Source organism: Impatiens glandulifera, chromosome 3 (assembly GCF_907164915.1).
Source record: "Impatiens glandulifera chromosome 3, dImpGla2.1, whole genome shotgun sequence".
Lineage (NCBI taxonomy): Eukaryota > Viridiplantae > Streptophyta > Magnoliopsida > Ericales > Balsaminaceae > Impatiens > Impatiens glandulifera.
The window spans coordinates 51,386,638-51,400,076 of record NC_061864.1 but is presented as its reverse complement, the minus strand read 5'-3'; the positions used below and the strand labels follow the sequence as shown (position 1 = coordinate 51,400,076).

General features: G+C 31.8%; 2 protein-coding genes across 2 annotated transcripts; both read left to right on the top strand.

Moving 5' to 3' along the window:
• Nucleotides 1-6,780: 6,780 nt before the first annotated feature.
• Nucleotides 6,781-7,083, top strand: LOC124930353 (auxin-induced protein 15A-like). Its single transcript, XM_047470705.1, has one exon. The coding sequence runs from the start codon at nt 6,781-6,783 to the stop codon at nt 7,081-7,083; it is 303 nt and encodes a 100-aa protein (XP_047326661.1).
• Nucleotides 7,084-12,711: 5,628 nt separating this feature from the next.
• Nucleotides 12,712-13,228, top strand: LOC124932973 (auxin-responsive protein SAUR23-like). Its single transcript, XM_047473694.1, has one exon. It carries the CDS (start codon nt 12,805-12,807, stop codon nt 13,096-13,098), a length of 294 nt encoding a protein of 97 aa, XP_047329650.1. The 5' UTR covers nt 12,712-12,804; the 3' UTR covers nt 13,099-13,228.
• The last annotated feature ends 211 nt before the right edge of the window (nt 13,229-13,439 follow it).

The window sequence follows — 13,439 nt, the reverse complement described above, 5'->3', positions numbered from 1 at the left end:
ATAGTGCACATGGTGGTCCTCATCCTCGAAAGAGAAAACCACTATCACCGCCAATCCAACTTGAGGAGTTGCAATCATAAAGACAAGCAAGAATCCACACTAAAATCAGATAAAAAATCTAGGGTAACTTCGAAGAAAGAACAAATTGAGCTTTATACGATTCGATACCTTTGCAAGGAAAACTAAGACTACAAAATCATTTTTTTAGAAGAGTCTAATACAATTTCCTATCGTTATTATGGATCTCAACCTACCTTACCCACCTTTTTTTTGGGATAAGCACCACTCCCTCCTGTCAAGACCTCACACTTAAATTATCGAATCAAAACCTTTGATAGCTAAGATAAAACTATTTTCACTTGAGTTAGCATGTGAGTAACCTCGTGGTGGGTAACCTCCCTTTATCTACCTAAGTCTGAAATGGCTTAAAAATAACCATAGTTTGAGTTTGTTCTTTTGATACGGCCTCTGTCCGGCCTGCCATCATCAGTGTCTTCATCTCCTTTAAGTTTCCATCACAACATTGAAAACTCCATGCCCCCCACTCTGATCAAACACCACATACATACCCATCAAAGTATTTACAATTCAAAACATAGGCCAAACGCTAACGAATGTCTCAACTAACAGTGTCAATATCATATTTAATTGGACGAGGAAGAAAGAAACTAAAAGGAAAAAGGTTTTACTTAAAGCCGCCCTGTCCTGGTTTTACTATATTAAGGTAGGCCCCAAATGTGTGGGTCTGAATAGATAGCTGTCTATTGTACAAATATGGGATTACTATTTTTTTTTTTAAAGATGAAGATAGTGATGGGTGTGACATTGGCTTCTCATAAGGCACATGAGAACCATGTTACTCTTGCCCCCTTCCCAAATTTCAAATTGGTCAGGACCATTATAATATATAATCCATATCTTTCAAAGAGTTTTACTGAAAATAACTACTCACCAGAAAACTACCCAAGCCTACATGTTTAACCAAATTAGTTTAACCTGTGTCCTCTACTGCAGCTTCTTAATCTCGTGCCACATCGTTATGCCTAACTTTGTACTACTCAAATGTTGTAATTTGAATATACAAGTCTTGAGATTTAAGATGTTGAGGTCTCAGTAAATTCTTGGCATGTCTCAAAAAAGAAGATGAAACTAGTTTTCAAACCTATATTCACCAGCCTTGAGAATCGCAGCAAGGTCATCGAGTGATGCATTTCTTTGATCTTCTGCAAATAGAACAGGATTCATTTTGACCTAATCCTGGGACAGTGGCTACATCAGGATTCATTTTGAGAGTTATCACTAATCTTCTCTGAAACCAAGATAGAGAAAAGCAGTTGATGTATAGAATGGTTTTGAAAAGAGGAAATAATCACTCTGAATGTGTTTGTAATAATATTATTCAAGAGCTATTTTACAGAATGAATCTTTACACATTATATACTCATGTATGACTGACTAACTGCTATCTCTAATAAAATCAAATGATCCAGTCACAACCATGGATTTTTTATTCATTTTTTTGGATAAATGGTCAAGACATGTGCTAATATAAGTAAATGAACTCGAATTAAATGGAATGGAATGGAGTATAAAATACCTAGATTTAAGAAAGATATACAAAGGAGTTGAAGTGAAGAGGTCTTTTAGCCTTTTGGACCCACTATGCCGATGATGATCAAGTGTCCCGACCTGTATTTTGCAAACACAAAAAAAAAAGAGCTTTCAAGAGAGGAAAGTGATTCTGAGATGACTACCAACAGCACATGGAGGGACCGGATCCCTCATGAATACCAAATTTGATGACTTTCCATCCTTATCGCCTGTTCATATCAGGAGCATCAGAGGACTATAATGGGTCCCAACTGACCTGAGAATTGTTTTTTGCTTCATTTCACATGGCTACAGAAAGAAGGATTGATGAAATTTCATATTTCTGTATCCAACAGTAAGAATGATTTGTCATAGTATTTTCTGAAATAAGATTTGAAAATAAATTGAGCATCAAATCAATGTAAAACATGTATGCCCATAGATTCCATAAATCAGTTGCAAACGGCCAAGCTTCTTCTGTTTTAATTAAGAGTCTTTGCAGCTCCATTGAATGCTCGGCTCTTCAGAAGAAGCAATGGGCAACCATCTTATCACCATCCTAGTTTATCAAATATTTTCTGAAGTATCTTATCAAGATACAAATTAGGAAATGCCTCAGAAGGTTCACTTACAGCTGTGTCAAGCCCTCTGCCATAAATTTAGCATCATTGTTAACTCAACTCTTAAGAAAAAATTAAATTTTTTTTTTTTTTTGGGGGGGGGGGGGGGGGGGGGGGGGGGGGGGGGGGGAATTCTTAAGAGATTTTGGTGAAGCAAATGTCTTACTGTTCACTATGGTTTGTTTGGTGGAAGAAGAAGAGACAAATGAGATTCAGTTTCAACCTAAAAAATAATCATGAAATGGCACATATATTAATTAGGGAAACTGGAAAAAAGAAAAAAATCAAGAAGTTTGAGATTCTAGTATAATCTGCAATATATATTTGTTGAAATAAGGCTTGTGAGTCAGAAATTGAGTTGATACAAACAAAATCATTAGAAATTTGAACCACCTAATTATAATCCATAACATTTGGTCCATTGCTTGTAGATAACTCATGTTCAATTCTCAGCTGCTTAGTCTCCTCAAAATGATTCCTAGGCAAGTGGCAATTCTCGTCATAAATATCATTTTGAAATGGGGAAAGCAAGTTGGAAAGAGCATTCATTTACAAGTTCACTATTCTATCCACATTTCCTTATTGATGATATAGTGCGAGAAGATACCCGTTATGAATACTGGTCACAAAAATGGAATTCTCACATCTGGATAAACTGAAACATGATGACTATTTTTTTAACAAGCAAAATAACAGAATAAGTCAAATATTTCCTATAATATATAAATTGATATAAACTACATAGTCAAAAACAGTATATGATAAATTCAGGATCGAAAGCTGTCTTAAGTGTAATTTTGGATTATTTATCTTTGTTGCCTACTGGTTAGTGTGACAAATATTTTATCATTTTTAATATACATGGACCATTTCAAAAAAACAAAACAAAAAAATAATATAATTTTGGACTAGTTTACACATAATTTTCAGTTAATCCAATTCAGTTTCAATGTCATTGGAAGAGAGAATTCATACTAACCTGCTGATGAGCTGCTGCAAATTTCAAAATCTCATTTTTGCCTCCAAGAGATTTTACTGTTCCATCTATTTTTCTTGTCCTTATCTTAAAATTGCACTAGCCAACACTGAATAAAACCATGGAGAAAAACTGAGGAATTGAATTTAGGCCTTGAACATTCATCAGCTATTTCAAATTTATACCAACCGGCAACCACATTATGATAGCTTGAAAGGTGGGGATCCATAATTCTTGCGGGCTTATTGAAAATTCCATGCAATAGGAATCTGCTTGCATTTCATCAAACAGATATAACTTATAAGGCATCACGGGTAAATCAGGTAAAATTCACACAATAATCAAAATGATCAAATAAACAGAATGGAGAGGAAGATACGAAGTGTGGATGCTGTAAGAACAATCTCTCCATTGATAAATAAGGATTCTGTTACAAGGAACTGAAAGCTATTGCTTTACAGAACTGTACATAATATAAGTGTTAAGTAGTATAATTAGCATATCTATATCTATATCTTTTTCAAAAAAAAAAAAAAACTATTCCATCTATATCTCACAAATCACAATCCATTCAACTGAGTAGTGAGATCAAGAAAGATCTCTTCTCTACAAGGAATGGTAAGACCACCCATGGGATGATCAAACCCGAATTCTTCTTCAACTCGATTCAGCAAAATTTGAAACAATGGTTGGTTCAAGTATGATATTGGAACTACAAATCTCTTCTTCTCTGTTTCCCCGACATAGACTGCGAGATGTCCCTTGGGTACATTAGCAGCTTCTTTGCTTGTTGAAGAAAATAGGCGTAGCATTTGAATGTTGCGCATGGAAGGGATGCCCATCAATGATCTCATTTTCTTGTTAACAGTTAAGGGAGCTGAAGAGAAGTTGAATTTCAAGAACGACGAAGAGGAGAAAAAGATTAGTTTAGTTGCTTAGACAGAAAAGGATCTCGATGTCTATATATATATATATTGAATGATGGGTGATGAGAAATTAAAATTGGCTGGCAAGGAAGGTTTGACATGGTGTCATGGACCTACATAAAGAGAGAGACAGATCACTTACTTTTGTGCTAATAAAACTTAAATAGTCAAGATTGGAATGATAGGGACCAAAGGAAACACGGTCATAGAAACCAGGTTTATCCAACTACATAGAACAGGTCAAAGAAAAGGGCTATAAGGGGGATTGAATGGTAAAGGAGGCTTTTAAGTGGGGACTTGTGAAAGGCAGGACACAAAAAGGCCACATGCTCTGTTTTCAGATTATAGAAAATCTATGGAGACATATACTAAATGCAAGATTATATAGTTTCTGTCTAAATAAATCTTGTCCTAAGCACCGAAAAATTGATTTTTCTTCAAAAACAGATGTACTTAATTAAATTTATGAAAAAACTGTAAAAAACAACAAAAAGCTTAAAAAATCATCTTCAACAATACTTATGACTGAAAAACTGCAGGTGAATTTATGAATGGCGACAAATACACCCCATTTTCAAATGTGATCCGGATGAAAAATCTGATACAAATAGATTTATTTTTTAAAAGTCAGTATGTTTGCTCTCATCTTCTGCTATAACTTGTTTCATATTTCCAAAACCAATCAATTCTTTAGAAGTTGAACTTGATTTTCCAGAAAGTTCTGAAGAAAAGAGAACTGTGGAAGTTGAAAATGAGTATCTGTATTATTATTATTAATATTATTATTATTACTAGATGCTGTTAAGATTTGAGATTTGATATAAATATGGTCCATCTGAAGGACAAGTGACTATTAGGAGTCATAATTAGTGTCTGGGATTAAACAAATGAGGTCTACTTGAGATTGTGTCTGATTGTGTTTGAATAAAACAACTGGCATCTTGAATTAAAGAGCCCGTTAGGACTTATGACTGAAGAGACCATCTCACAATATCAATTAGCCTTAGAACAACCCATTTGTTGATTATATGAATACATTTAAAAAATGGTATTTCATTCATGTTGAATGTTGCTTATACATCAAGTGGCATCCACATGATTTAACTAGCTGATTGACCATTTTTAGCCACAAGATTGGTACAAAATCTCAAAGCACAAAATTGAGCTTTCAATTCCAATTCTAATTCTAATATTTACCTTCTATATAGTATACAATATAGTTTTTGACCTTTCCAACATGTTAAACTAGTATAAGTAAAGTCACCTGTTTAACTTTTCTCAACAAAAAAGTCACCTTTTTACACATCACAAAAGAAAAACAAAGGTTACATCCATTTGAGGAAAACCATGAAAAATAAAAAATAAAAATAAGGTCTGCATTTATGTCCCACTTTAAGAAAGTAAATTCTAGAAAAGCTTATATCCTTATCCAAAAATATCATATATCTCACAGGATAATTCAAATCATTTATATCAGTTGACCGAAGCTCTACAGCTTTAATTCAACATATGCTCTAAATCAATTAAACAAATCATTTTATTCCTAAACAATTGATTATCTAATAAACCCTATCTTAAACCTCACTTTTTTCATATAGGAAAGAAGACCAAGAATAGTCCCTTAACTCGTAGCTAAATAAGCTCGTTTGTAAACAATATTTTTAATAAATTTGTACGTGTCTCGGGTCTTACTGAAGAATCGTCAATTTAATGTGAGAAACAATAGATCATTTAGTATAAATATACTAAATGGTTGGTTGAGAATTGAGATCATATTCAAAGATGAGAAGCAAATACAAGATTAGGTAGTTGACATATGATAGGTTCAAACTAAAGGATTCACACTGGCCAACAAATGTTATTTGTGTGAACAATCCGAAGAAACAATTCATTACATATTGCCTTTCTTTTTTTCTTTGCAAGGATATAATTTATGAGGCGTTGAAGGTTAACAAACTTAAAAAGATGATCCTGATTGCCCTTTGGTGAATCATTTGGGGAGAAAGAAAAAACATGAACAATGATAGACGAATAAAATGATTGTTCTTCACATATTTTTCATCAAATTTAAAAGGATGGAGTGTCGGCTGGGAAGTTTTCAATACAGTAGATGAGATGATCCATAGTTAGTAGATGAGATGATCAATGATCGAAACTGCCTAATTCGACAAGTTATCGTTTTCAAACACAAAGACCATCTTTTAAAAAATAAAAGTTTTTGAATACATGAATATTTCTACAGTAATCATGTCTAAATTTCAAAATACAACACTGGCCTAGTCATGTCTAAATTCAATGTTCTTCCAAATAAGGAAAATAAGTTAGAAATAACATGAAAAAAATACACCTACTTGCATGCTTGGTAAGGGACTTAAAATATGTGATGTTCATATGACCAACGAGAAATATAATATAATATAGATATTAAAAATTAAACATCATATGTTTGTAATGTGAATCCAAATAATATTAATATAAAAGAAAATTTTAAGGGTATTAGCTAGGCCATATTGTCTTGCAGCAAATAGGGCAAAACCCATGTGGGAACTAGTCAAAAACTCCCTGTAGCAGCAAGACCAGTGGACTCTATATAAACCAATAACCTTAACAAATAAAAAAAGGATTATAAGCTTCTTATAATTTTCTCTCTAGCAAAAAAAAAAAGAATATGGGTCTAACATCAATAGCTCAAGCTAAACATAGGCTCCAAAGGACTCTCTCACCGAGAACCATTAGAGCTGTTTCAGAAGCCACAAATGGAGATCAAGTACCAAAAGGGTGTTTCCCAGTTTATGTTGGTGAATTCCACAGAAGATTTGTAGTACCAATATCTCTCCTCAAACACCCTGTTTTTCAAGAGTTGTTGCATTTAGCTGAGGAAGAATTCGGGTTCGATTATTCGACTAATTCAGGAGCTCTGATGATTCCTTGCAGTGAAAGTTACTTCCTTAGCCTCACTTCTTCTTTGTAAATGAATTGACTATGCTAATGGTCATTTAACCAGTGATCTACCAATAATCTCATTTCTCCTTAGTCTTTAATTTAGGCTAGAAAATAGGGAGAAATTAAGTGCATGACCTAGTTAGCTATCTCTTCTGATTTGTAGACTTCAAAGTCCAAACGATGTAGCTAGCTATGAGATTCATATCTACTGTATCTATAAATGAATCTGATGTCTGAATTTCATTTTATCAAAGCTTCTCCAATTTCAATACTTGATAAAGTTTATCACTTTAATTCATGTCTTACCTACAAAATCATTGGTTTCAAGTTCGATTCTCACTAAGAACACTCAGATTAAACGAGACCATGATTATGGGGTCATGATAGCCACCCAGATAAAAAAGAAAGAAAAAAATGTTAGATCACTTTATTCAGCTAAAGTCTTACTATAATTCATCCATTCTAAGAAAGCAAGATAGGAAAATTTGAATGTCTTCCTTTGTGCATTGCCACTCAAATGTAATTTTAATAAGATAAAGTTCAAATAGCCCACCCAACTTTTTAATAACTCGAATAACACATCGAACTTAGAAGAAATACTCAAATAGTCCACTCCAAATAATTGTCACTCTTATCTAAAGTCTCCATCCATTAAAATATGGACAGTTATAACTATTTTAGTAGAGGGAGCTAAACTCAATAGGCTATTGGAGTCTATTAATAGTTCATTGAGTTATTTGAGTCCTTTGTATGCGTTTCTTACCACGTTCAATGGCAATTTGATTTTCTTTTCCCATAAGGGCCATAACCCCTAAAGATATGTTAATTATTTTATCCATATAAACTATTTTTACATCAAACAATTTTGTTTCGAGAAGAACCCAAAATCAAACCAGTTCTGTTACAATTTTTATTGACTTATAGTTAACATTTTCAAAAAAATAATAAAGTAGTATAATAACTGTGTTTTTAACCTCCATTATAACACATTTAACCAGATTAACTCAAATATTACACACAGTCATTCCCAAACTTGCAATAATTGAGTACCAAATTGTCATTTACAAAGACAAAAGAGAATACCAAATTGCCAGTCTAATAAAAGCCAAACAAAACAACCAATCATACCCAATTCTTTAACCAACTTGCCTACAGTTATTTTACCTTAATTAAATAACATACACATTACCAGGGTATTAATAAAGTAGCAATTCAATTCAGTAAAACTCAAGTCAATCAAAACTAATGACAAATCAAGAGTTTCTGTGACACAATAAAAAAACTCACTAGATGTGCATTTATTGTTTTAAAGTTAGAATTCTATTGATAAAGTCGTGAAAATTGCAACTTTTGACAATACAAATATTCAAGATAAAATAACAAGAAGGGAAAATATGAGAATAAGGGAATGGAAGAAAAGCCTCAATAACTGGCCCAGATAAATACCCAACTTAAAGTATAAGCATCATCAAATCTAGGATTTGTTAATAGATCTCATTATCCTATCATGAATTATGAACTAAAATATTAAAATAGACTTACTTTATTCTTTATAAAATTTTAAAATATTAACTACTAAAGATATTTTATTTATGTTATATATCTAAATAAACTACTTTTTACATCAAATTTTTCTTTAATTAAACCCTAGATCAAACAAGCTCCTATTTTCCCTTGAACTTCTTTTTCTACCTGATTTAGAACCTCTATACATTAATATCGCATGCATTAAATCATATATGCTCACTAACGAGCTTTGATTTATCATAATTCAACTGAAAAGGACCCACAAATATAGGAAAAAACTACTATATCATCTTCAAAAACCATGGGCAATTTAGAAGAACGTCCATGCATTGAAAGCCTCAAACAACTTGGCATTAGAAAATAATGAATATTACAGCAGGAGAAGCCAACGTGCTTGTCAGAAACTTTTAGACTATTTCCCACCAAAATGAAGATCTCTCAGCTCAAATAAACCATTCATAAATATATAAGATATAGAAATTATCACTTGAATAATCTTCAAAACAAAATTTACATTTACAGTAAAATCTGCTAGTTACACGGTTTCAACAAGAGTGTGGAAATCCTATTTGTTTGCAGATGAAGATCACATTTTAGTTTCTCAATTAAACAAAGAAAAATGCATCACCCTTTTATAAATTCTTTTATAAAACACAACCTTTTCCTTAATTGTTATGTTCCTATCTTTTTGCTTTCTGTAATTTCCCTTTGATTGTTTAATGTGAGCACATTGTTTTCCTATCTTTTTGCCAAGTGAATATATTATTTTTTAGAATATCCTCAAAGTCTGAAAAGTTTAGCACTAATGATTGATCAATAAAAGATAGTGCCTTCTCTTTCTTATCTAGAAAATGACAACACAATTGGGCACATGGATTGACAACAAACTTCTAACATGAATGTGTAGACGAGATTATGTATATTTATAGTCTAAATGATGGAGAAGTAAGGGAAAACCTGAAAAGATATCTCATATTTTTAAGGGTCTAGTGAGAGCATCCAAATCAGAGTGCAGGGAAATCAGTGGGCGGTGGAAATAATGCCTATGTCAATTGTCAAGTACGGTGATATATAATTGGGACTAGAACCATAAATGCAGATAACCAATCTGGAGTGGGAAAAGTACATGAAGATACCATACCGAGTAAGGGATGGAGCCCACGTTTCTTATCAGTGAAGACCTAATTTCTTGGGAAGATACTAGCCCATTTCCCTTGTCACATCAGTTGGAGATTTTTTAAATATTTAAATTAGTTAAAATCTTAAATTGTTACAATTCTATGTGCTTATAACTTATTTTGGTTCAATAGTTTTATATAGAGTAAATTAACTGTAAGAAATAAAAGATAATAATCAATTAGATGAAATTCACAAAATACATATAGTACATTTTTTGATTTTATAGATAACATTAGTTCTTTTTGAAATCTCAACATCATTCTCTTATATATATATATATACAGATAGAAAAGAGAAAAATATTGTATTGCATGATAATATTTAAGATTCTTAATAATAATAAAAAATTGAGTGTAGGGTGTTAGCACGACCCCACTTCAGATATTTTTAATAGGAATAGAATCTATAGTTTAAGATTCTTAATAACATTGTGATAATATTTATAATCACATTCATCCTCAATCTCAAGATGTAAGAGAAATTGACAACTTTAAAGTTGAAGAAGAGATTCTAAAATGTTGATGCTATATATTAATCCAGTCAAATAAATAAACTCGTAAGAGTTGTAATCCATCAAAATAAAATAAAATAAAGCATAATGAAAAAGGTTCGTAACTAATACGTCACAATTGGAAATTGAAAAGTAAATACAACAAAAGAACGTCATCAAATTGACGTGATAAATGGTTAACATCGATTGACCATTATCGATGAAGTTCACAACAACTACAACGTTACCAAAAAATAATATGTATAAGTAGACATATAAAAAGAATGTGATGTTGAAGGTCAAATAACATTGACGAACATCAAACGATGGTATGCCAATTTGTTGACGAACAAGAAAGAAGTCACATGATTAGATCAAGACCAACAACTAAACATAAAACTCTCAGACTATGATAGTTGAAGGATAGAGAAGCATCAACAAGAGTATAAAATGACAAGAAGATTATTGAAAAAATACAGTAATAAATTTATTAGAGCTCTCTACCAATTGTTAGAGTATCCATGGATGGAGGCAACAAATGTTTTTATTTTATGTGCTCAAGAATGAAAATGTGACTTTGATACCATAATATAATTAAAGAAGAGAAAACAATATTGTATTGAATAATATAAGTAGGTCTAATTACAGACATTAAATTATGCGTGAAAGGAAATTAATATAATATGATAATAATATTATCACAATATTTAAGATTATTAATAATATTGTATTTATAATAAAATTGACAATTCTAAAGAGTTTTTTTTTGTTGTTCTTTAGTTGTCTCCAGTAAACTCCAAAAAAAGAAAGAAGAATTTGGGATCTATCTTTATTTGCACTAAGGAAGGATATTCGGTTAGAAAAAATGTTAAGATATTTAGTTAGGAGAAATCAAAGGAGATGGTGAGGCATCACACACATCTCCATGAACAGTAGCTTAAAGTATTTTTCTTTTCTTTCTTTTCTTTAGTTTGGATATTGACAACTAATTAATTATTATTTGTACGATTGTTTGTATCTTTGAAATTGCCATCTTTGTGATAACTCATTGTATACCAGCCTTGTTCTATAAAGAAAAAGTTGAATCTTCAATGTGAATATAGTCAAAGTACTCATAATATCAAGTTTGAATTATAGCTTTAGAACATTAGTTGTAGATGATGAAAACATGTTCAAAAGTAGAAAGAAAACACAAAATGTTTGTTAATTTGGTCCTGAAGTTACTATAAATGTGAGATTTAAGTAAAAATTGACAAATTGGTGGAACTGATATGGAAATATTTTATTTAAATAGTATAATTTAATCTTCTTCTCATCAGAAACATAGGCAACTAAACCTTCTTATAAATCTTATTTGTAAAAATTTAACATAACCCTCTATAATTTTACTTTAAATCTCAAATTTAACAACATTGATCGGTTGTAAGTTAAAAAAAAGATTAGCCAGACAACAAAGGTCCACTTAACAGCTAGCTAATAAAGAAGATAAGAGGGGGAGGGAAAGGTTGGCGGTCATACACTCATACTAGGACTAATCATAAATTGACCTGTTATACAAGAATTTTGTGTTTTAGTCCTTGAAAATAATTGTATTACTCATCCCACTCCCTTTATCTTATAACTATGATTGTGTTGGGTAGGTCTTCTATTCCATCAGATGAGGTCAAGAAAAACAAATTTACAAGAATATATGCTCAAGAAACATAGTATAAATGATGGTCAATTCATTCTTGGAATAAGCTAGCATAACAACTTACCTCACGAATCATAATTTTGATATTTTCAATTAGAATCAAATTGATGTTTAGGTAATAAGTCTCTTAGTCAATTCTCTTGTCACTGATCTATCCAGAATGGGTTGTTAGAACGATTTTCATCTAACAACTCATAAGTAAAGACACATTGAATTGGTAAATATAAAATAGAACAAGTTTATAAATAGTCCTAGATCATGTAATAAACAGTTATCTATTTGGAACCACTCTCTGAAAAATCTGAATCTGCATATTAATATGAATCCAGACAAAATTATAGGAGCTGTTTTCAAACAGAAGGATAAAGAAAGTGTTTATATGGGATTAATCTCTAAGAAATATGGTTTAGTTTATCTAATTACTCACCCTAATTTCTGAATTTCTAAATTGTTTTTATGTAAGTCAATCCAAGCTCATGTGATTTCTACCTTGGGAATATACAAAGATGCATAATATATTGTTTTAGCCCATTGTTTCAGAATATAAAAACAATTGCAGTAACTTAAGATAAAAAAAATATGATTTCATACAGAAGTGGGTCTCAATGCTAGCAGGATTGTGTGACAGCATTGTGACTTGTGACAAAGTAAATTTAATCATGTTATCTAAAACTTATGATAGCCATGTGACTGTTGTTTTGTGTGGCCCCTCCATACATCCTTGACCACAAGAATTAACTTTAGCTAATCCTTATAAATACAGGAGTCAAAATTTCAGTTCACATATCCAATTTCTAAATCAATATAAAGTACAAGTCCTTTGGGTATTCTCTCTAAGTTGTCTAAATCCAAAAACCAATATGGGTATCCGTTTGCCATCAATGATATTTTCTCAAGCAAAGCAAATTCTGAAGCTGCAACCGTCTCAAACTAGGAACCAGTCCGATGTCCCAAAAGGTCATTTGGCAGTTTATGTGGGAGAGATTCAAAAGAAGAGATTCATTGTTCCAATATCATACTTGAATCATCCATCATTTCAAGCCTTGTTAAGAAGGGCAGAAGAAGAGTTTGGATTTAATCATCCTATGGGAGGTCTAACTATCCCTTGCAAAGAAGAAGCTTTTCTTGATCTCACATCTCAGTTACATCACTAAGGACTCTATCCACAATTTTGTAGAAGCATCTTTTGTCTTTGTAATTTATTTGTTTTCCCTCTTTTTTGTTTTTGCAAAATTGTGAGGAAATAACAGTACTTTAGCTTTAAAGAATTCATATCTGGAACAGGGTAATAGATCACGAGGGATTCTGAGCTCATATAAAGTAATAGAAATCGAAGAACCTAACATGATAAACAATTTATTAACCGTAGAATCGAATATCAAAGTCTTAAAAGGAAGAAAAAGGAGGTAAAAATCGAACATAACTTTCTGATGAGCAGAAATGTAGGGTTCATATTAGTGAGCGAATCATTAAGGCTACTGCATGAGGAGATAGA